Source organism: Geotrypetes seraphini, chromosome 3 (genome assembly GCF_902459505.1).
Source record: "Geotrypetes seraphini chromosome 3, aGeoSer1.1, whole genome shotgun sequence".
Taxonomy (NCBI): Eukaryota; Metazoa; Chordata; class Amphibia; order Gymnophiona; family Dermophiidae; genus Geotrypetes; species Geotrypetes seraphini.
In genome coordinates this window covers 208712436-208736781 of record NC_047086.1, presented here as the reverse complement: position 1 = coordinate 208736781, position 24346 = coordinate 208712436, and the positions used below count along the sequence as shown (strand labels likewise).

The following is a 24346-nucleotide window of genomic DNA, read 5'->3' as shown; positions in this document are numbered from 1 at the left end:
ACAGATAGATCAAAACATCTAAGTAGGTCATTCTAAAAAAACAGATAGACATTTTGCTGTTTTGAGAATGGACGTTTTCTCTACTGGATATCTGAACATCTTTCCCAAAATGTCCAAACTCAGACGTACTATCAAAAATGCCCCTCATAGTAACATATAAAATGTCAGCAGATAAAGACTTGAATGGTCCATCCAGTCTGCCCATTAGTTGCAAGCATTATAAATTCATGATTAAATTGTCCTTTTTTCTTTTATATTTCTGGGCCATAGACCATAAAGTCCATCTGGTACTGTCCTTAGGTTCCAACTACTGGAGTTGCCGTCGAACCTAACACCAGCCCATCCAACTATCTCATCATTTGCAAATACATACCATAAAGTCTGCCCAGCAACATCCTCATACTGGATGGAGTTCCCATCAATGTCCTCCCTAGCCCATCCCATACCGAATTGCTATATACAGGACACAGACCATGCAAAGTCTGCCCAGTATTGGTCTTAGCTCTTTAGTATATATCATTCATTTTCTAATTAGAGATCTTCTATGTTTATTCCACACTTTTTTGAATTCTGTCACCATTTTCTTTTCTACCACCTCCCTCAGGAGGGCATTCCAGGCATCCACCACCCTCTCCATGTAAAAGAATTTCCTAACATTACTCCTAAGTCTATCTTCCCGCAGTCTCAATTTATGCCCTCTAGTTTTACCATTTTTCCCTCTCTGGAAAAGATTTGGTCCTATATTAATATCTTTCAAGTATTTAAACATCTATATCATATCTCTGCTGTTCCACTTTTCCTCCAAAGTATGAGTATATATATTCAGGTCTTCCAGTCTCTTATACTTCTTTTGGCACAGACCCCCTATCATTTTCATTGCCTGCCTCTGGACCACTTCAACCCTTCTTATATCCTTGGCCAGATACGGCCTCCAACTCTGAACACAATACTCCAAGTGTGGCCTCATCAACGACCTGTACAGGGGCATCAACATCTCCCTTTTTTTGCTGGTGAATACTCTTTCTAGCCTAGCATTATTCTGGCTACAGCCATCGCCTTATCACACTGTTTCTTTCCCTTCAGATCCTCAGACATTATCACCCCAAGTTCCTTCTCTCCATCCATACATATTGGTTTCTTACCTCCAAGCACATATTGCTCCCTCTGATTTCTACTCCCCAAATGGATCACTATGCACTTCTTTGCGTTGAATTTTAGTTGCTAGATTTTAGACCATTCTTCTAACTTTTGCTGATCCTTATTCATGTTTTCCACTCCCTCTGGGGCATCCACTCTGTTATAAATCTTGATATCATCTGCAAAAAGGCAAACCTTACCTTCTAACCCCTCGGCAATGTTGCTCAAAATCATATTGAACAGAATCAGCCTTAGCATCAATCCTTGAAGCACTCCACTACTCACCTTTCCTTCCTCCAAGCAAATTCCATTAATCACCACCCTCTGGTGTCTGTCCATCAACCAGTTTCTATCCAGTTCACCACTTTGGGCCCTAACTATAAGTTTATTCAAGAGCCTCCTATGAAGAGCCATATCAAAGACTGCTGAAATCTAAGTTAATTACATCTAATGCACAACCTCAATCCAATTCTCTGGTCGCCCAGTGAAAGAATTCAATCAGATTCATTTGGCACAAATTACCATGTTGCCTCAGATCTTGTAATCCATTAGATTCTAAGAAATTCACTATCTTTTCCTTCAGCAAAGCTTCCATTATTTTTCCAGTAACTGAAGTGAGGCTTACTGGCTTGCAGTGTCCCACTTCATCTCTGCGATCACTTTTGTGAAGGGGGACCACATCTGATGTTCTACAGTCCCGCGGAATCTCTCCTGTCTCTAAGGATTCATTGAATAAATCTTTAAGAGGACCCACCAGAACCTCTCTGATATCCTGGGATGGATCCCTCCTGATCCCATGGCTTTGTACTCAATTTTTCAAGTTGTTCAGAAACCACTTTCTTCCATGAACAGCACAGTATCCACTCCACTCTCGCATGTAACTTTGTCAGCCAATCACGATCCTTCTCCAGGGTTTCTTACGTGAACATCAAAGTATTTGCTTAGCGTGTTTGCTTTTTCCTTGTCACTTTTCACATAGCAGTTCATAGCTTTTCAGTCTTGCAATTCCATTTTTTGTCTGTCTTTCTCCTTTCACTAATATACTTGGAAAAAAAAAAAAAGTGTCTCCCTTTTTATATTTCTAGCTATTTTCTCTTCCGCTTCTGCTTTCGCCAGACGAATCTCTCTCTTGGTTTCAATTTCATCCAGTATTCCTTTCTGTACTCTTCTTGAGTTTTTGTATATTTCACAAATGCCACTGCTTTTGTCTTTATTTTCTCTGCCACTAATTTGGAGAGCCATATCGGTTTCCTTTTTCTCTTGTTTTAATTTATTTTCCCTCACATAAAGGTCAGGAGCCATTTTTATTGCTTTCAGCTTACACCACCGTTTTTCCACTTCTCTTATGTCCTTCCATCCTATCAGTTCTTTCTTCAGATATTACCCCATGCTACTAAAATCTGCATATTTGAAATCCAAGACTGAGTTTTGTGTGGCTGCCCTCCCCTTTGGCTGCTATATCAAACCAAACTGTTTGATGATTGCTACTTCCCAAATAGGCACCCAACTCGAACATTAGAGACACTTTTCCCATTTGTGAGCACCCGATCCAGTACTGCTTTTTTCCCTTGTCGTTTCCATCACTTTTTTTTCTGAGCACAGCCCCTTGAAAGGCATCTACAATCTCTCTACTTCTTTCCAATTCCGCATATGGAACTTTCCAGTTCACATCTGGCAGGTTGAAATCACCCAGCTATAACACTTACCCTTTCTTTCCCAACTTTTGGATATCTGCAACCAGATCTTTATCAATTTGCTGCAACTAAGTCGGAAATCTGTAGACAACACTCATGTAGATAGTAGGTCTATCTTATCTTTTCAGATCGACCCATATCACTTCTTTATTTCTCCAGGCTCCCTACATTCCAGTCGCTTTGATATTGTTCTTCACTCCTCCGCTTTATGACCATCTATATCCTTCCTAAAAAGATTATAGCCCGGAATGTTTGGATTTCATCCATGGTAATCACTGAACCATGTCTCTGTGATAGCAGCAATATCCAAGTCTGCCTCTAACATCAGAGCCTGCAGATCCTGATTTTTGTTGCTTAGATTGTGAGCATTTGTGGTCATTGCTTTCCTGCTACCATTCTGTGGCAATCTCGTTTTATGCATAGTTTTTAGTTTCGTCTCATTTCCTGTTACATTGCTATAAAAAGAATTGCTAATATTGTTGTTTTCACTGCTGTCTTTAGTACCATCATAAGAGGGCTGGAAAACTTCCCATATGCTGAGAGGCTGGATAAACTGGGGCTCTTCTCTCTGGAAAAAAGGAGGCTCAGGGGGGATATGATAGAGACCTTCAAAATACTTAGGGGCATAGAGAGGGTGGACAGGGACAGGTTCTTCAGACTAAAAGGGACGACAGGTACAAGGGGGCACTCAGAGAAACTGAAGGGAGATAGGTTCAAATCAAATGCAAGGAAGTTTTTCTTCACCCAAAGGGTCGTGGACAAATGGAATGCGCTCCCGGAGGAAGTGATCCGGCAGAGTACAGTACAGGGATTCAAACAGGGATTGGACAGATTCCTGAGGGAAAAGGGGATCGTGGGGTACTGAGGGAGGTGCTGGGGTGTTGCATAAGTATAGACAGCTCACCAGGTCGTGCAGGTGCAAGGCCGGAGGGTTAGGACATTGATGGGAAGATAGGACTTCGATGAGAAACCTAGGGAGCAAGGGGGCCCCTTCTGGTGATTAAGGCAGGTCATGACCTGTTGGGCCGCCGCAGGGGCGGACTGCTGGGCGGGATGGACCTCTGGTCTGACCCGGCAGAGGCACTACTTATGTTCTTATGTTCTTATATCTTGTCTTTTGCTGGGAGTGGTCACTGGAAAAGACCTGCATACATATATGCTACATCCCCTTCTAGTTTAAATGCCTAGAAACATACCTTCATTGCCTGAATTTCTCAGATATGATTCTTTTTCTTGCCATAATAAGGTGCAGTCCAACATTGCAATAAAGTCTCTTGTTTTTCCATGTATTACCTTATCCTCCTATGTACCTAAAAAGCCTTCTTGATGACACCAGGCTTTGAGCCACTTATTAACGTTCTCTGTATTTTGTAATCTTTATTCTCCCTGTCCATAAGTAGGAAATACTTCCAAAAAAGCTACAGTCTTAACATAAGAGCATAAAAATAACAATACTGGGTGAAGCTAATGGTCCATCAAGCCCAGCAGCCTGTTCTCACGGTGGTCAATCCAGGTCCCTAGTACTTGGCCAAAAAATAGCAACATTCCATGCTACCCATCCAGGGCAAGCAGTGGCTTCCCCCATGTCTTTCTCATTAACAGACTATGGACTTTTCCTCCAGGAAATTGTCCAAACCTTTCTTAAAACCATCTATGATATCCACTCTTACCACAACCTCTGGCAATGCATTCCAGAGCTTAACTATTCTAAGTGAAAAAAATATTTCCTCTTATTGGTTTGAAAAGTATTTCCCCTTAACTTCAAGTGTCCCCTAGTCTTTGTAATTTTGACAGAGTGAAAAACATCGATCCATTGAGGATTTTGTAGACTTCAATCATATGTCCCTTCAGTCGTCTCTTTTCCAAGCTGAAGAGCCCTAACCTTTTTAGTCTTTCCTCATACGAGAGGAGTTCCATCTGCTCTATCATCTTGAGTGCTCTTCTTTGAACCTTTTCTAGTGCCGCTATATCTTTCTTGAGATAAGGAGACCAGAAATGAATGCAATACTTCAGATGAGGTCACACAATGGAGCAATACAGGGGCATTATAACATTCTTAGTCTTGTTAACCATCCTTTTTAAAAATAATTCCTAGCATCCTGTTTGCTTTTTTGCAGCCACCACACATAGGGCAGAAGGTTTCATCGTATTGTCTATGATGACACCCAGATTCACTTTTGGGGCGCTAACCCCCAAGGTGGACCCTAGCATCTAGCAACTATGATTTGGGTTATTCTTCCCAATGTGCATCACTTTGCATTTGTCTACATTAAATTTCATCTGCCACTTGGACCCCCCAGTCTTCCAATTTCCTAAGGTCTGCCTGCAATTTTTCACAATCTACATAAGTTTCAACAACTTGGAACAGTTTAGTGTCATCTGCAAATTTAATCACCTCACTCGTTCCAATTTCCAAATCATTTATAAATAAGTTAAATAGCACCAGTCCCAGTCAGTGTTCCCGCTAAGCTGCGCTGGGGTGCGCTGGCGCACAAAATATTACCTCGCAGCGCACAAGTTTCTCGTCACAGCGCACACAGTGTAGAGCACAGTTCTTCAACCGCCGGTCCGCAAACAAAATCTTGCCGGTCCGCGAAGGATTCGGTCCCCGCCGCAACGAAAGGCCGGCGTCAGCTGACTTGCAACTTCCTATTGCAGTCGCTGTGCCGGGACTCCTGCCTTCGCCGGGACTCCTGCCTTCCACCGCGTTTGCCTCCTGCCTTGTCTCCGCACCTCCAGACCAGCAGCGGCAGCTGTGTATGCTTTTAACTTCGGCACAGAGCTGCCCCTAATCAATAGTTTAGCGCGGTTTCATAAGGCAGCCTCGGGGCCTTTGCTAGGCCGGCCCACATCGCATCATCGAAGCGGGCCGGCTATCAAAGGCCCCGAGGCTGCCTCATGAAACCGCGCTAAACTATTGATTAGGGGCAGCTCTGTGCCGAAGTTAAAAGCATACAGAGCTGCCGCTGCTGGTCTGAACTCTTGGGCCGCTGAAGGAGGGCAAAAAGCAGCTGTCCTGGAGGTTTCCCTTCCTCTCGCCTTTACAGGTTCCTTTTTTCCACCTTTTTTTTTTTCCTTCAAACGGCAACGGGCCCCAGCATCGACATCAATTAAGTAAGTTCCACTGTCAATCAAGCGGTTCTGCTCGGCCAAAGCTTCCCCTGTGACATGAGCCACCCTCAGGGGAAAGAAAGTGACCCACAAAGGTGAGGGGAAGGGGGGCAGATGATGGAAGTTGGGGGGGGAGAGAGAGAGAGAGAGAGAAGGGGCAGATGATGGAATGGAGGAGATGAGAGAGAGAGAGAGAAGGGGACAGATGATGGAAGTGAGAAGAAGGGAGAGAGAGCAGAAGGCAGATGGATGTCAGTTGAGAAGGGAGAGCAGATGCTGAATGGAAGTGGGGAAAGAACACATACTGGATGGAAGGAGGAGATAAATAAAGGGGGAAGAAAATAGTAAGATAATGGAGGGGTGAGGGAAAGGGGTGACAATCTGTGTGTAGACACAGTGAAAAGAGGGAAACGGGACTAAATAGTAAGAAAGAATTTAATTTAGATGGAGGCAGAAAATAGAGAAGGAAGACCAGAGAAGAAAAGGGAAGAGAGAGCAGAGAATGATCAGATCTGAGTGGAGGAAATGAGAAGAGAGATATGCTAAAAACCACAGGGGGGAGGGAAGGATAGAGATGCCAGACCATGAGGGGAACAGAAGGAAGATGATGGATGCTAGACCAAATTGGGGGGGTGGGGGGGGGCAGGAGGAGAGATGGCAGGGAAAGACAGACAGTGAATGGAAGGGGCAGATGCTGGACTGAAGAGACAGAGAAGGTTATCATGCTGCTGTACCGGGCCATGGTACGCCCTCACCTGGAGTACTGCGTCCAGCACTGGTACTTTAAGAAGGACACGGTACTACTCGAAAGGATCCAGAGAAGAGCAACTAAAATGGTTAAGGGGCTGGAGGAGTTGCCGTACAGCGAAAGATTAGAGAAACTGGGCCTCTTCTCCCTTGAGCAGAGGAGATTGAGAGGGGACATGATAGAAACATTCAAGGTACTGAAGGGAATAGACTTAGTAGCTAAGGCAGGGAGAACGAGAGGGCACTCTCTAAAGTTGAAAGGGGATAGATTCCATACAAACGTAAGGAAGTTCTGTGGTAGAAAGCAACATATTTATTTGGCTCATAACTTGCTGGCGCCCGATATTTTTAGCTCACAGTGAAAAAAGTTTGCTCACAACACCCGCCCGCTTAGAGGGAACACTGGGACTCCCAGTGCTGATCCCAGCGGCACTCCACTTTTTTTTTTTTAATAAATCTTTATTAGTTTCAAAAACAAACATAAATTGCAATAGAACTATGAATAAATGATACAATAATCAGCACTTATATCTACCAAATCATCATATATAATAAAAGGCTAACTCGCGTATGCGCACTCCTATTTGCGTGTTCCGTGCGCTGTAAGTCTGTGGCCGCAGGAGTGCGCATGCGCGAGTCCCCAGTCTTACTTCTCTCTGACTACGGACCCACAAAGCCACCGCCGCGGCTCTTCTCTCATCTTCCGACGCAACTGCAGCGCATGAGAGGAGCCGCGGGGGCGCCTTTTAAAACGGCTCCCTTCTCCGAGTGGCCAGCCCCTCCTCCTTTTTTTGCGATCCATCGAGCGGCTACCCAGCCTTCTTCCACCACCTACCGAGCCAGGCCCCGCCTCCCCGGTTCCACCCGACACGGCGCCGCCAGACCCGGACAGCTTCAAATAGGAGGAAATAACATTAGGGCCCGACACTCACAGACCCGCGAGCAGGGTTGCCATGGAAACCCAGCCGCTATAACAACACAGCAAGACCGGTCCTGGAAGAGAAAGGGAAAGCGAGGCAGAAAATGGGTGAGAACAGGAGAGCAAAACAGTGAGAGGGGGCAAAAGGGGAAGGGGAGGAAGAGTGGGAGAAACCCCGGCCAAAACCAAAAATAAAAGCAACCACTGCCACAGAGAGGGAAAGGGACGCTTCCATTTGGGCCAGGGAAGGGTGGGGCTTCTCGGTGGATTAATAGGCTCCAGGGACATGGGAGAAAAGGGGGCTGGAAGCTGAAAGGAAAAAGATGGGAGAAGAGGGCTGGGGGGGGCTAAAAAATGAGTTTGGAGCTGGGGCTGAAAATAGGGGACATGTGAAGGAAGGAGGCTTTAACAGGCTTAAACACTAGAGGGGATCAGGAGTGACATGCACAGCAGGGGCTTAGAGGGCAAGAGAGCTGCAGTTGGAGAGACCGAGGAAGGGAATGTTCAGATAAAGAACAGAGACTGAAGAAGGAATAAAATAATAAAAAAAAGAGACACCTACAGGGAAACACAGGATCAGGAGCATACAGAGAAAACAGAAGTTTGAAGGAATCAGGAACATATACAAAAAGGAGAGCAGAGACCCCTGCAAGAAGAGAAAAAGAGCAAAGAGACTGGGGATGAGAAAGAGAGCACAGATGCTTGCAGGGAGAAAAAGCTAAGCAGTAATGTCACAGCTTGAGAGTGCAGACTGAGGAAGAAAGCAGAGACAGCGCTACACAGGGAAATGGAGGGAGGAAAGAGACAGACAGAAAAAGACAGACAGACATATATTCTAGCACCCGTTAATGTAACGGGCTTAACAACTAGTAATAATATAATTACATATCACCCCCCCTTCCCACCCTCCCTGGATGTGTGTAAAATTCATTTGGATCCCAGTACAGACCTCTGCGGCACTCCACTGTTTATTCTCCTCCACTAAGAAAAATGACCATTTAACCCTATCTTCTGTTTTCTATCCGATAACCAATTCATAATCCACAACTGAACTTTATCACCTAACCCATGACTCTAATTTTCTCAGGAGCCTCCTCAGGAGGAACTTTATCAAAAACTTTCTGAAAATTTAGGTACATTACATCAACTGGCTTACCTTTATCCACATCTTTATTTACATCTTCAAAGTAGTCAAACAAATTGGTGAGGCAAGGTCTCCCTCAACTGAACCCATGCTGACTCTGTCTGGTTGGACTATTATATTTGTATTTTAATGATTTTATTGCGAAGAGCGAATAATAAATCATCGTTCAGAACATCTATATCCACAGTTTTTGTTTTTATCGTTGGACTCTGTCATTAAATCATGTTTGTCTAAGTGTTCCACAATTTTATTTTTTTTATAATTGTTTCCACCATTTTGCCCAGCACTGAAGTCAGGCTTACCGGTTTAATTTCCTGGATTTCCCCTGGAACCCTTTTTAAAAATCAGCATAACATTGGCCACCCTCCAATCTTCAGGTACTACAGACGATTTTAGCAACAGATTACATATCATTAACAGTAGGTCAGCAATTTCATGTTTGAGTTCTTTTAGTACCCTGGGATGTATACTATCCGGTCCAGGCAATTTATCACTTTTTAACTTGTTGATTTGGCTTAGTACATCCTCCAGATTCACCGAGATTTCTTTCAGTTCCTCCACATCATCACCCTTGAAAACCATTTCCGGTTCAGGTAGATCTCTTACATCTTCTTCTGTAAAGACCAAAGTAAAGAATTAATTTAGTCTTAACGCTATGGCCTTATCCTGAATGTCCCATTTGCTCCTTGATCATCCAATGGCTCCCATGGATTTCCTCACAGGTTTTCTACTTCTGATGTACCTAAAAAAAATTTACGAGTTTTTGCTTCTTTTGCAAGTTTCTCTTCATATTCTTTCTTAGCTTTCTTTATCAATGCTTTGCATCTAACTTGCCAGTGCTTGTGTCTTTTCTTATTTTCTTTATTCATATCCTTTTTCCATTCTTTAAAGAATTTTTTTTTGGCTCCAATAGCCTCTTTCACTTCACCTTTTAATCATGCCGACTCTCCTTTCCTCTTCTTTCTACCTTTGCTGAAACGTGGAATAAATCTGGTCTGGGTTTCCACGATGGTATTTTTAAATAACATCCATGCCTTTGCAACTGATCCTTTTAGTTTCTTTTTAACCATTTTCCTCATTTTATCATAGTCGCCCTTTTGAAAATTAAACACCTCTAAAGTAGATATCTTTTGCGATGTCACTCCCAGTATCAGCTCAAATTTTATCACGTTAACTCCTGTACTATGCTGCGGAAAACTGGGAAGTATGGCGAGGACTGACCTACAGAGTATCCAAGTGTTGGACACGACTGAATGGATAGTAGTAGTTATGCTTTATTATATATATAAACTGGTAACCTGTTCTGAGCTCTTTTGGAAGGACAAGATATAAATCCAAATAAATAAAATAAATGGGGGGACTCCAGTACCCAAGATATCTTTCACACTGAAGGCACCTGTCATTTTGCTGGATATGTAAAAAAAGGATCTCTCAAGTATGAAGGCAGTATAAGTCAATAATTCAAATGAAAATCAACTCAGACTAGAGCAGTACTACTGGCACAAAACATAAAAGGAATGCACTGGAGAGAAAGTTCTGAATTGGGAATGTAAAGGGATTGTACTTTTGGAAAGGCTGATCTCCAAAACAACAAGAAGAAGAATTGGCTGATCTAGGGACAATTTCTGAAATATATTGCATATTACTTCCTATGCAAATGTATGATTGTAATAACCAGTTAGAAAAAAAAAGAATAATGATTTACAAAGTATTGAAGTTTTTTTCAGTAAACCTCCCTCCCACTATTATAATTACCAGCTGATGGTTTGCCAAGTGGACCTGGGCTGTCCCTAGCTGTATTCTTATCATCCGCATCTGTCTCATCCTTTTCATTTTCTTTATCATCTAACTTGTCAATTAGTTTGTTCAGGGTAGAGGCAAGGGACTTGGAGGCCTGGCTTCTGTCGAACTCCCCTTTAAGGCCCTCCATTTCCAGCTCTTCCTGAGCCTGAAATACAAAAAATAAAATAATAATAGAACTAAAGTCATATCTTTATTTATATACTGCTGTCTCTTTGGCTAGGAAGACAATACAAATTTGTGAGCTGGGAACAGACCATTCCATTACCTGCTCCACCATTCAATGTGTGAACTTAAGCATAGTCACTTACTTTATGGCCAGTGCTAAAACAAGCAGACATCTCAGTATAAGTAAAGCAGAAAAGTGGAAAGCTATCTTTATTATAAAGCTGAATTGCTGCAGGAGGTAGTGCTCTGCACTATGTATATAGAGTATCCTTGGCTACACATTGCACATAAACTTTATTTCAGATATTTCCCTTTGGAGACACCCATGGGCCCCCCTAGTGGTGTTGGGTAGCCATCGGAATCATTCTAATCCCTTTCTGGCAACTATATTGAGTACTTAGTATGCTGTGAGGATTCAGATGTTTCCCGACCATCTCTATTTTTATTTTACTCCTATTAGCTTGACTGTAGATTTTTTTCCCAGGTGGTGAGGAGCCCTTTAGATAAAAGTGGGTCACTTTGGGTTTATGCACCTTGGGGCAACTGTGGCAAGAGTCTCAGATTATACCTTTTGATTCATTACAGGAAGAATATGGGTTGGAAGCTAGGGATGCATTCTCTTACACTCAGCTTCGTACTTTCTTGTATAAAAGAGCCTCCTGGGACCTTAGCTTGGGAGAGACACTACTGGAAACAGCTGAGAGTTGGGGCAGGAAGAGGGGGGGTCTCCCTCGGATATATCGGGCTCTATTGAAATGAGAATCCCCTCAGGACCCTTATAAATTAAGATGGGAACGGGATTTGGAACTGGGCTTACAAACTGGGATCTACAAGGGCTACAGTTTATATTGAAAATGGCTGTAAAATTACAGATGGCATTATACCCCCTGTGCTTTGAAAAAGATATATGGTAATATTACTACTTCATGTTGGAGATACTGTGGGCAAGATGGAGATTACTGCCATATATGGTTGTCATGTCCCCCGACTAAAAGCCTTTTGACAGGAGATGGGGTGCCTTTTGGCGTGTATCACTTGCAAGCACTGCCCTATATTATGATGGACTGTTTGCTCAATGCCCTGATCCCCGGATATACTGTGGATGAACAAAAACTGGCAGCCTATGTCTTCACTTCAGCACGACTGGTACTTGCACGGTGTTTACGGTCTGACACCATTCCAAATATGTCCAAGATCTTGAGCAGATTTGAGCAACTTATGTCTAAACTGACGGCTCTATGCCATAAAACTTTGCAACTTTATCATAAAGTCTGGGACCATTATGTTACTTGGAGAGAACTTCCAGCACCAGCACCAGCATGTCCTGTGGGTTGGTGCTGCGTGCCGGGGCCCGATCACGGTAAGGGTTTGGACGGGCAGAAGGGCGATGCCAGTTCTCAGGGGTGGGGGCTCGCATATCGAGTCAACGCTCGGTTTGCGAGGCAAAATTTGCGAGAGTGTTTTGCAAAACACTTGCAAATTGCTTTATGCTGCTGAGAAATTTTTCTTGTGGTTCTATGCTTGGTGGGGAGGGGGGGAGATTGGGGTGGGTTTGGGTTTTCCATATATCTTGGGTGAATCCTGTGTAAGCTATATTGCTGATATTTTTGTATTTGTTTTGATTTTGCTTTAGCTGATGTCATGCAGGAACATGCAAAACACTCGTAAATTGCGTTACTCGCAAACCGAGGTTTGACTAGTTGCAAATTACAGTTTTGGTGTGAAATTTTGAGATAAGGATCAGCAAGAACAAAGAAACCAAGGTAAAGGAGGAAAAAGAGAGCACTGGAAATGAGAAGGATAAATATAACCTGTTTCACTCAATCTGTTTTCAGATCTTTTCTGTTTCATTGACTGGCAGCACATCTCCTGTAACATTACCTCATCAATAATGACATCAAACTCATTCTCCATTTCTGTTTTGACGTCTTCTTTTAATTTTGATATTTCAGATTTGGGCAGGAGGATTTCTTCTAGTTCCTTTTCAAATTCTTTGATAATGATTTCATCATCATCTGCATCCTCCTCCTCCTGGGGCTGCTTCATTTTGAGAGGAGTCTCTCTGCTCTTTGGAATCCCAGGGTCATTTTCCAGAGTTTCATGTGCCACATCACCTTTCTCCTTCTACAGAATAAAGTAAATAAAACCATTTGAAAGAATGAAGTGTGGCAGGACACCGTTTTCATAGCTACATTAAACTGAATTGCACAACCACCTCTGTGGACAAATCAGCCACACTAGTATGATCTGACAGTGCGAAATCCAGATATGCAGATCTTTATGTTTTTAAGTTCTGCATGCTCAGTAACCATGCAAGACCTCCTAAATTATATATAGTAGCCAATAAAATCTAACATGGAAGAAATTAGATCTTATCTGTTAATTTTTCTTTCCTTTAGTCCTACCAGACCAGTCTAGAACCCGTGGGCTATGTTTGCCCACAGGTTCTGTAGATGGAGATAGAGCCTAATGATTTGTGAACTCTGCCCTATAAAAGCACCATGCAGCCATAGGTCTTATTTCAAGTGACAAAGCAATGGAATAGGGCATTTCCTTTATTCTTGCATTACAACCACCCATGCCTGATTCTAAATTATTGAAACAGCTATTGAACATGTGACACAGAACACTGAAAACTTGAGAAGAAATTCAATCTAAAAACCAAGTTAACTTGTATCTGAGAAGCCACTTGTCCTGCTTTAAACTCAGGAGGGTCCCTGGAATGGTCTGGTAAGACTAAAGGAAAGAAAAACAACAGTCAAGACCTACATCCACTCTAGACTAGTTCACAACCTGTTTGATGTAGCAAAACAATCCTCAAGAAGGGTGGGGGGGTTGAGATGCCCCCACATTAAAACTTTTCACCAAAGGATGCTTCTATTTGTGCAACATCAAGTCTGTAGTGCTTTACAAGGAATGCAATGACCACCACATAGCCACCCTGCAAATATCTATCAGAGCTGCCATTCCCCTTATCAAATGAGCCCTTAAGAAAGGGGGAGGCTGCATTCCTTTCAACTTATATGATGACACAATTCCTTCCTTAAGCCAATAGACAACTTTGGCTTTAGATGCTGCTGCTTCATTTCCTGCATCACCAAAACAAACCATTGGTCTGATTTCCTGAACTTGTTAGTCACCTCCAGATACCAGAGAAGAATCAGCCACTAGCAGATGCAGCATTCTATACTCCCTGCACAAGAAGAACCACTACCTGATTAACGGGTACAATTTAAAACTTTTGTACAAATCTATCACTGCCTGTTTTTGTCAGCCCCTGATTGTCACAGAAGTTAATCCAATTTTAGAAGCCAGCACTTATGTTAAGATCTGAGATGACTAGGAAAGGGATAGTACCAGATTTATGCAGAATACATTATTTGGACACCATACCTCGTGCCTTTTCCCATGCAGGTTCATGGCTGTAGAATAGCCTGCCAGGGTATGTTCACTTTAGTACCTCTTTATAACAGTTTAAAATAATTTGAAGATCTACCTTTTTATTAATGCCTTCACTGTAAGGTTCTTACTTGGATAATCTTTCTGTTAATATACATAGGAGTCTGTAAGATAAGTGATCAATCCGTGCTGACAAACTGTTGAGAAGGATGTCAATCACATCTTTCAGCTCCTCCTCCTTCATCAGTGCCCTTGTCAGTTTATACCAACACAATCAATCTCCACTGTAACAGAAGAAAAGAGAAGGAGGGGCACAGGGAACTTCCCCCCCCATATATCATACATTTTTGTTCTGCTTTGTAACTCATGAAAAACAACAATAATTAACATGAACTTGCAATATAGATGTATCAATGAACCAACCTGCTTTGTGCAACTAGCACTAACACATAAGCAGCTCCAAAACTCAACAAACTCATACTTTATTAGTAATTTAATCATACATGTTCATCCAATTGTCAGGAGAAGAACTCTAGTTTCGGACTATAGAATTGTTCAAGGCAGAAAGCAGATGAATTGCAAACTCACAGGGCAGGCCATACAGACTCCTGTGTATATTAACAGAAAGAAGATTATGTATATTAACAGACTCCTATGTATATTAACAGAACCTAATTCTTAATTCTGTTATATAAACAGAATGTATGTTAGGTGACTTACCAAAGCAGTGTAAGACGTCTAGGGTGGGACTGATGAGCCTGCCCACAAAACAGCAGACCCAAAAGCGACATCCTCTCGAGTTGCCAAATCCACTCTGAAGAACCTTGTAAAGGTATGAAGTGTAGATCAAGTAACTGCTCTACAGATCTCCACGAGTGGAACTGCCCAAGACTTCACCCATGAAGATGCCACACTTCTGGTCGAATGAGCTTTCAGAGAAATAGGTGACTGTTTGCCACAGCCAATGTACATCAACAAAATTGCCATGCAAATCCATCTGGCAATAGAAGTCTTTGGAAGCTGGTCTGCCTTGCCTTGACTGACCGGTTAGAACAGTGGTCGGCAAACTATGGCTCGCGAGCTGCAAGCGGCTCTTAGCCACTTGAGTGTGGCTTGCGGCTCGTGCCCAACCTGCTTCCCTTCCTCCCTCCCCTCCCCCCCCCCAAGCCACCGCTGCCGGGGAATAGGCCGCCACCACCACCATCCGGGAAGAGACCGCCGCCGAGTTCTCCCTGCTTCTCCACTGAAGCGCAGGGCCGAAAAACTCATCACCCGACGTCAATTCTGACGTCGGAGAGGAGGTTCTGGGCCAGCCAATCGCTGCCTGGCTGGCCCGGAACTTCCTCTCCAACGTTAGAATTGACGTCGGGTGGCGAGAGTTGGTCAGCCCTGCGCTTCAGCGGGAAAGCAGGGAGAGCTCAGTCAGAACTCGGCAACGGTCTGTTCCCCTATGGAGACAGTGGCAGCCTATAGGCACTTGTTCAGGAAACAAACAAAATCAAGGAATGCGCATTTCCCAGTCATATTGAGGGTAACTTTTATGAAGAGGAGCTTTATTTGAAGTCAACTTTATATAAAGACAAATAGTTGCTTACGTGTGTTTATACTAGTGCAGGGAGGGAGGGAGAAAGAAAGAAAGAAATGGGGCATGGAGAAAGACAAATGGGGCACAGAGAGAAAGAAAGACATACAGAAAGAAAGGGGGCATGGAGAAAGAAAGAAATACAGGCATACAGAAAGAAAGGGGGCATGGAGAGAGAAATAAAGAAGGGGGCAGGGTGAAAGAAAGAAAAAGTTGGGGGAGGGAATGAGGTCTGGAGGAGAGGACACACACAGGAGCCTGAAAGAAGGGAAGACATATTGGATGCACCGTCAGAAGAAGAAAGTGCAACCAGAGAACACCAGACAACAAAGGTAGGAAAAATGATTTTAGTTTCATTTTAGTGATCAAAATGTGTCCGTTTTGAGAATTTATATCTGTTGTCTATATTTTGCACTATGGCCCCCTTTTACTAAATCGCAATAGCGGTTTTTAGCGCAGGGAACCTATAAGCATCAAGAGCAGCGCAGGGCATTCAGCGCAGCTCCCTGCGCTAAAAACCGTTATCGCGGTTTAGTAAAAAGGGAAGGGGTATGTTTTTCTATTTTTGTATAGTTGTTACTGAGGTGACATGCATAAAGTCATCTGCCTTGACCTCTTTGAAAACCCGCGGAATATAAATGATAATTAACATTTTCTCTGCGTACAGTGAGCTTTGTGTTTTAAAATTTTTTATTGTGGTAGATCATTTTGACTTGGCCACGAAGGTAAGGGGGAGGGAGGGTGGGGAGCTACTGAAAGACATCTAGTAATTCTTACAGGTTTGACTGTGCAGGGAATTATTTTTGTAAAATCATTTTTTCTATGTGACTGGCATGATTTAGACTTTAATTTCTATGAAAGAATAAAATGGAAATGATATAAAATTGCTTGCTTGTTTTTATGTGCATGCGCTGAAGGGAAGTGGAGAGAGAGTGGGTTGAGGACGCTGAAGGGAAATGGGGAAGAGAGAATGGGGAGAAGACGCTGATTTATAAATTGACAATTGTACAGAATATTGTTTCTTTTTATACTTTAACATAATAAGTTCAGTATAAAACTATTTGAGGCTTGTGTGGATGGGATCAGATGGTTTGCAGGGATGGGGACCAAGCTCACAGGGACGGGGCAGGGACGAAGACAAATTTTTTCCACGTGTCATTCTCTAGGCTCTGCCATGAATCGATTTCGACTACGTGCAGGCGAGCGGGGTGTCATTCGGGTTGACGTAGTCATCATAGCGCAAGCGGGCACGGAGTATGGCTCTCAAAAAAAATCTTAATCGTTGTACTGCTGATTTTGGCTCTTTTGACTAATGAGTTTGCCTACCACTGGGTTAGAACAAAAAAAGATAGTCAGAAAATCGAGAATCATTGGTCCTATCCAGGTAGTGGAGTAAAACTCTTTGCACATCTAGCCTCTGCAATATCTTATCTTACTTAGTCAAACCTGAACTTGTAAGATGAAAAACAGGCAAATGAACCTCTTGGTTGATGTAAAAGGCTGACACAACCTTCAACAGAAATTAAGGTACCATGCGCAGCCTCTGTGATCCCGAGGAAGGGCTCTCTGCAGGAAACAGTCTTCAATTCCGAGATTCGTCTTGATGAAGACCCTTACCATGAGAAATACCATCATCACTGTGAGATATAGAACAGAATCCTCTTAGAGAGGTTCATGCAGAGGCTTAAAAAGGCCCTTTAAGATGATATTAAGATTCCAGGATGGTGCAATGCAACCCGAATGCTCCCTTCAAAAACTGGGTCACATCTGGGTGAGATGCCAGCATTAGCTTTCCTTCTCGAGCTCAGAAGCACAAGAGGCTTGCCACCTGGACTTTGAGAGATGTCACTGCTAGGCAATTTTCTAGTCTGGCTTGTAGAAATGCTAGGATCACAGGAATAGGTGCTTTGAAAAGCTCAACCTCATCTCTAGCGCACCAGAATTGGAAGGCCTTAGCGCTACCTTAAGCCCATCACACCCCACCCCCCAAAACATACACACTTAATAACCTCAAAATTGCACTGGCAAATACAAGATATGTAAACAACATAGACATTATACTAACTGAGCTCGCAGACAATAACTGGGACATCTTCCTAATTACTGAAACCTGGCTTAAAGACAATGACAGAGCTACCTTGGTTATGCTTTTCCCACCAGGGTACCAAGTAATAGTTTGCTCACACACCGACACTAGAGGTGGAGGAGTAGTTGCCATCATTAAGTCCAGCCTCAACACAAGACTGATAGATGCCATCATATTAGATGCACTAGAGTGCCTCACCTTCTCAGTGTGTCACAACAGAGCCTAATCTTTGCCTTGATATACAGACCACCACACTCTCTAATGGCCATCTTAGATTACCTGCTATCCATCCTTAGCAAATTGGCCATCACACACAACCAGCTCATTGGCCATCACACACAACCAGCTCATCATACTTGAAGACTAACTTCGCAAGTTAACCAAGTGAGATCGGATCCCCAGCAGACTTCATCACTTCACTATCGGACCTAGGCTTCAAGCAAATGGTCCCCTCGCTGACTCCCTCTGCAGGCCACATCCTAAACCTAATATTTATTCAAAAAGATACTCCGCTCACCACAGGAACTCCTGGCTGCACTACCAAAATAGTATCCTGGTCCGATCACCATTTGACCACATTCAACCACACCTATAAAACGAATCAACTGTCAACCAGGAAGCAAACCCAACTTATGAAAATATACAACAACTAGCTTTATAGCCCGTTACATTAACAGGTGCTAGAATATATGTGTGTGTCTGTCTTTATTTCTTTCTCTCTCTGTCTCCTTAGCCGCTTTCTGTATTTCTGTCTTTCTTTCTTTCATTTGGCTGCCCACCACCACCCCTTGCGTGCTCCCCCTGTCCATTCTCCCTTCTTTTTACCTCCCCTGTGTCCACCACCACCCCTTCACTGCTCCCCTTATCCAGCAGCAGCCCTTCTCCCTTTGTTTTACCTCCCCCCTGTCCATCAGCACCTCTTCCTGCTCCCCCCGTCCAGCAGTAGGCCTCCCTTCATTTCCCTCCCCCTGTCCATCAACACCTCTTCCTGCTCACCCTGTCCAGCAGTAGGCCTCCCATCCTTTTTTTTCCCCCCCTGTCCATCAGCACCTCTTCCTGCTCCCCCTGTCCAGCAGTAGGCCTCCCTTCCTTTTTCCCCCTCCTGTCCATCAGCACCTCTTCCTGCTCCCCCTGTCCAACAGTAGGCCTCCCTTCCTTTTCCCCCCCCCTGTCCATCAGCACCTCTTTCTGCTCCCTCTGTCCAGCAGTAGGCCTCCCTTCATTTTTCCCCCCCCTGTCCATCAGCACCTCTTCCTGCTCCCCCTGTCCACGGAAGTTAGTAAAGGCTCGGTCTCTGCCATTCTCCCCGGAGTTTGTTCTTTACTCGGATAGAGAGTCCTTACCGCCCCCCCTTTCACTTCCCGCGGGCCCGACTACGAACCTGGTGATTCCAGCAGCGTGTGCAGCAGTGTTCACACGCTGCTTCGGGTCCTTCTACTACCCTGATTTACTCTGGCACGTCCCTGATGACATCATCAGAGACACGGCAGAGTAAATCAGGGCAGTAGAAGGGCCCAAAGCAGCGTGTGAAGACTGCTGCACACGCTGCTTGAATCGCCAGGTTCGTAGTCGGGTCCGCGGGAAGGGAAGGGGGGAGGGCGGCAAAGGACTCGGACTCCTCTGATCTGTCGCGGAGGGCGGCCCAGCTCCATTTCTCGGTTCGTCCCAGAGAGGGGGGGGGCAGGAGGCGCTCTTTGTGCCCCAGTCCCGGCTTGTGGAGGCGATCGTCGGCTGGCTGGGAGCGGGCTTATGGAGGCGATCGTCGGCTGGTGACGTAGTACGTGCATGCGCACTCTCGCCAGCACAGCGCGACAGATCAGATTTCAGGGAACACGCGGCGAGAGTGCACATGCGCGGCTAGCATTTTATTATTATAGATGACGCTATCAATTTGGAGATTCTATCCACAGACCTTTCCAACCTAGTGGGAACATTAAAACCCAATTCCAAATCAGTTGATGAAGCTGCCGTGGGCTGGCACACTGAGGTAAAAACCCTATAGGAAGGGCTAGTGCCAGTCAGAGAAATCCAAAAATTAAAACTTAGTTTTATAGACCGAGACATCAACCAAGAGGAGCTCCTCTCGGTTTACAATAACGTAAAACATAATACGTAAATTTGACAAGAAAAAGTTGACTGAAATAGTTAATTTCCAAAATGATTAGCAAACAAAAAAGTTTTCAGAACTTTCCGGAATAAAGCAAAAGAACCTAAACTTCTTAATGTAAGTGGTAAAGCATTCCAGAATTCGGTTAATTTAAAAGTAAAAGAATAACTAAATCTCTTAAAGGTTCTGTTTTTTACCACTGGAGAGAGGGAATGTAAGTTTTAATTTTTGAGAACTTCTGGCAAGATGAGATCTATGAACATTCCAGTCTAAAGGAATCAAAGTGGCAAAAATGTCAAATAGGATTTAAAATGCAATACAAATGCACTTAAATTCAATTCTGAGATACACTGGAAGCCAATGTAATTCCTTGAGCAGAGGGGTTACGTGATCAAATTTATTCTTACTGAAGATAAGTTTAGCTGCAGTGTACTGTATTAATTGAAGTCTCTGCAGACTAGGTTGCTCGATTCAGGAAAAAAAATTTTGATTCGATTTGATTCAGCCTATTGAATCGATTTTTCGATTCGATTCAATTTTCCTGTCCAATTGGGTGTTTTTTTCAAACATCCTGGTGGGTTTATTTTATAGCCTCTTCACCCCCTTTGCCTTCTCCTAACCACACTGGAGCTGTGGTGTAAACAAAATAAACAAACAAAAAAGACTTTTTCCTCTCTCTGTTAAATCCTAGCTCACGTTTGCGGCCTAACACCAGCTCTGGCAGGATACACGTTTCAAATCTGACATATTGTAATCACAAAACAGAAAATAAAATTATTTTTTCTATCTTTTGTTGTCTGGTCTTTATTCAGATCTTGTTGGTCCCAGGCTCTGGTTGTCTTCTAATAACTTGCTTCTTTCTTCTTTCTCCATGCTAACCATCCATCTTCTATCTCTGTCCTCCCCTTCCATTTCCTTTCCCTCCCCTAGAGGTCTGGCATCTTTCCTTTTTTTCGTCTCCATCCACAGATCCACCTTTTCTCAACTTTCATCCAGCATCTCTCCTTCCTTCCCCACCACCCCAAGGTTCACCATCTCTCCCTTTCTGTTCCTTTCATCCCTAAATCCCATTGTCCACCATCTCTCTCCCTCTCCTCTGGTTTTAGACCCATTTCTTCCCCCAAAGTCCGGCATATGAACATCTCTTTGAACTCCCTCGTCCCTCCCTTCCTCCATCTACTTCTACACCAGGGCCCCCTCCCCTGAAGGTCTGTCCTCCCCTGAAGTTATACACCCCATCCCTGAAGGCCTGCCTGTGCCCCCTGAAGTCCTGCACCCCCCCTGAAGGCCTGTACCCCCCCGAAGGACTGCACCTCCCCTCTGTGTGTTCCTCCCTGACCTCCCATGCCTCCATTTTCCCGATTCCAGCAGAGAGCAGCCTACTATAGGGTGGCCGGTGCCAGGCTGGCACCAGTTTCCCCACACCCCTCCCTCTCTTATCAAGCACCCATCGCTACCATAGAGTGGGGGGAGTGTGTCTGCTGGCTCACAATGTACTGCATAGCATTGCACAATATAGAGAATTGCTAATGACAGCTATCCAAAAAGTGAATCAATAACAAACCCATTTAAATTGACATTTTATTTGAAAAATTGAATAAAAGTCTATAGTTGAAAAAAAAGAATAAAGTTCAAGGTATTGCCATTTTACTTCTTTCCATTAATCAACATCTCCTCCCCCCAATAGTTGCTGCATTAGAATAACTAGGGGCATTATATAGAGCAAGGGTATTTTGCAGCATTTATTTTAAGTAGGAATGAAATCAAAGCACAAAAACAAGCAAACACATAAGGTTGCAAATATTCCTATCCCCCTCCCCAATACTTCTTGAATTTGGCAAGCATGCAGCAGAAGCAGTGGCTGCACAAACCTTCGAGCAGCGGCGACTGTGACAGCTTGACGTGGTCCTCGGGGAAGGAGTCCAGCAGGCACTTGAAGAGCCGGCCCAGGTCCGAATAGCTCCGGTGCAGGTACAGCCTGCAGAGATGATCACCGTTAACGATCATTGCAGGTTGCCATAGGCCTCAGGAGCTGTCTTCCCTCTGCTGCGGTCATTTCCCTCCTCTGACGTCAGAGGCAGGATCGCGGCAGGGGGAAGACAGCTCCTGAGGCCTATGGCAACCTGCAATGATCGCTAAAGTACCGGTGATCATCTCTGCAGGCTGCTCCCTGCTGGAATCAGGTAAAAGGAGGTGCGGGAGGCCAGGGGGGGAAGCCAGACACTGTAGCACTTCTCAAGTGACCCTTCCCCCTTGCCTTCTAAAGGAGGAGAGGCAGTGGCCGGCCAGCAAGAGGCAGCGCTGCCGATCCTGCTTTAGGGGGGCGAGGATCTGTGTGGGTGGAAAATCCGCAGTTTGGCTTGTGGGAAAAGCAGTGTTATTGTGGCTGCAGATGAAAGCACAATCAGCTGGGGCCCTTCTCCAATCTTTGGTGAACTGGGCTATGGAGACCATAAGCTCAAATCTTCACCTCTGCCCAAGAAGAAAAACGCTGGATGGACTTTACAGTGATTAGGTTGCCATGGGATACGTGCACTCCCTCGTGATTGTGCAAAATGAAAGTGAGCAGGAGCGAGAGAAATTGAAGAAATTGCCAGAGTATAATCCGCGCATGCTCTGATAACACTTGCAGGAACCAGGAACCCTTTAAAACCTGGCAGCTCTCTGCTTTCTAAACTGTACTGTGACATGAAGTCTTGTGAAAGGGATTTTAAAAAGACTCTCCTTCAGTACTTTTTCTTATTTTCGAGGTTCAAATATCATTTTACTCTGTTTTATCTACCTTGTAGCTTTCCCCACACAGACAATGAATTGGAAGGCCGATTTTTTTTGTTTTTGAATCGAATCGATTCACCCGAAATAAATCGGTGACTCGATTCAAATCGTGAAATGGGCAGCACTACTGCAGACTGACCTTTGAAAGACCCAAATACACTGAATTGCAGTAATCCAGCCTTGACAAAATGATTGATTGAACCAATACAGAGAAGTGTTGTTGGTAAAAAAGTGCTCTCACTCTTCTCAGAGCACGGAGGCTGAAAAACACTTTTTAATAAGCGAGTTTAGTTGGTCCTTAAATGTAAGTGAAGAATCAATAATACCTAGTATTAATGAGGAAAACTCAATTTTCAAAGATTCTCCTGAATCTAAGATCACAGCAGAAGGGAGAGAATCTAACTTTGGGCCAAGCCATAAAAGCTTAGTCTTTGCAGCATTTAATTTCATCTGGACCATGTCACCCAGGACTGAAGTTTAGTAATACAATGGTTAATATTAGGTATCAAATTATCGAGATGTGGATCAACCTCAAGTAATATGAAGATATCATCATCATATGCTAGTAGAGTTTCTTGGGTATTCAAATTGTAATGTTTCAATGAATTCATGTAGATGTTAAATAAGATTGGAGACAATGAAGAGCCCTAGGGGACACCACAGAGGGCTCTCCACGATTTTGAACTGGAGCCTTTCATATTGACTGAATAAGAGCGAGAAGATAGAAATTTATCAAACCAGTCTAGAACAAGGATGATTTCTGAAAGCAGATAATGCAGAATATTGTGATTAACTACATCAAAAGCTGCAGAGAGATCGAACTGAAGTAAGAAAGCGTGCTTCTTATTAGACGGTAGCTGTTGAATCTTAGAAAGAAGTGAAACCAGAAGAGTTTCTGTACTGAAATTCGGGCGGAACCCATGCTGAAAGGCAAAAGAATAGAAAATTTCTCCAGATAACTTGAGAGTTGGGTGGCAACAACAGATTCCATAAGTTTAGTTAAGAGAGGTATATTAGCAATCGGTCTATAATGGGAGGTAACAGTTGGATCGAGATCAGTTTTTCAGAAGGGGAGTAAGACTTATTATACCCATATCATTCAAAAAAAAATCCTGTTTCCAAAGAATAATTTAATAATATAATCAGCCAATTGATCACCTAAGTTGGAATATTGGCAAAAAGATAAGAAGGAAGAGGATCAAATACTAGCCCTGTAAATATTCTTCCCCGTGGTTCATTGATGACTTAAGAAGAAAAAAGAACTAAGGAAAGCGGAAAGGAAATGGTACAAATCCAAACTTAACAGTGACAGGTCTAAATGGAAGGAACTGCATGAAGAATATAAAAAAGTCACACTAGAAACTAAAAAGATATACTACTCCAACAACTATTAAAGACCCCCAAATTTTAATTTTCTTTTTGCAGGTAACAGAAAGACCGCCAATAGATCAAAATCCTTTTTAAACTAGCAAAAAAATAGAACATCACAAGGAGAGAAATGATGCCTTAGCACCGAACTTGACAGTGAAACGCTCTCAGACTACTTTGCTGACAAAGTACACTCCTCCCTCCGTAATCGCAGTGGTTAGGGGCAGGATGTAACCGTGAATACAGAAAAACCACAAATAACTTTTTATATGTTATTTGCGGTTTTATGTAACAGCCACCATTATTACT

General features: G+C 43.6%; 1 protein-coding gene across 2 annotated transcripts in view; it reads right to left on the bottom strand.

Moving 5' to 3' along the window:
* OS9 (OS9 endoplasmic reticulum lectin) overlaps positions 1–24346 on the bottom strand; it is a 206029-nt gene that overhangs the window by 30871 nt on the left and 150812 nt on the right. For both annotated transcript variants that reach the window (XM_033937158.1, XM_033937157.1), the window contains exons 11-12: positions 12602–12844; positions 10508–10700 (exon numbers count right to left, since the gene is read on the bottom strand). In XM_033937158.1, coding sequence (XP_033793049.1) covers positions 10508–10700; positions 12602–12844 — 436 coding nt within the window. The remainder of the gene's footprint in view (positions 1–10507; positions 10701–12601; positions 12845–24346) is intronic.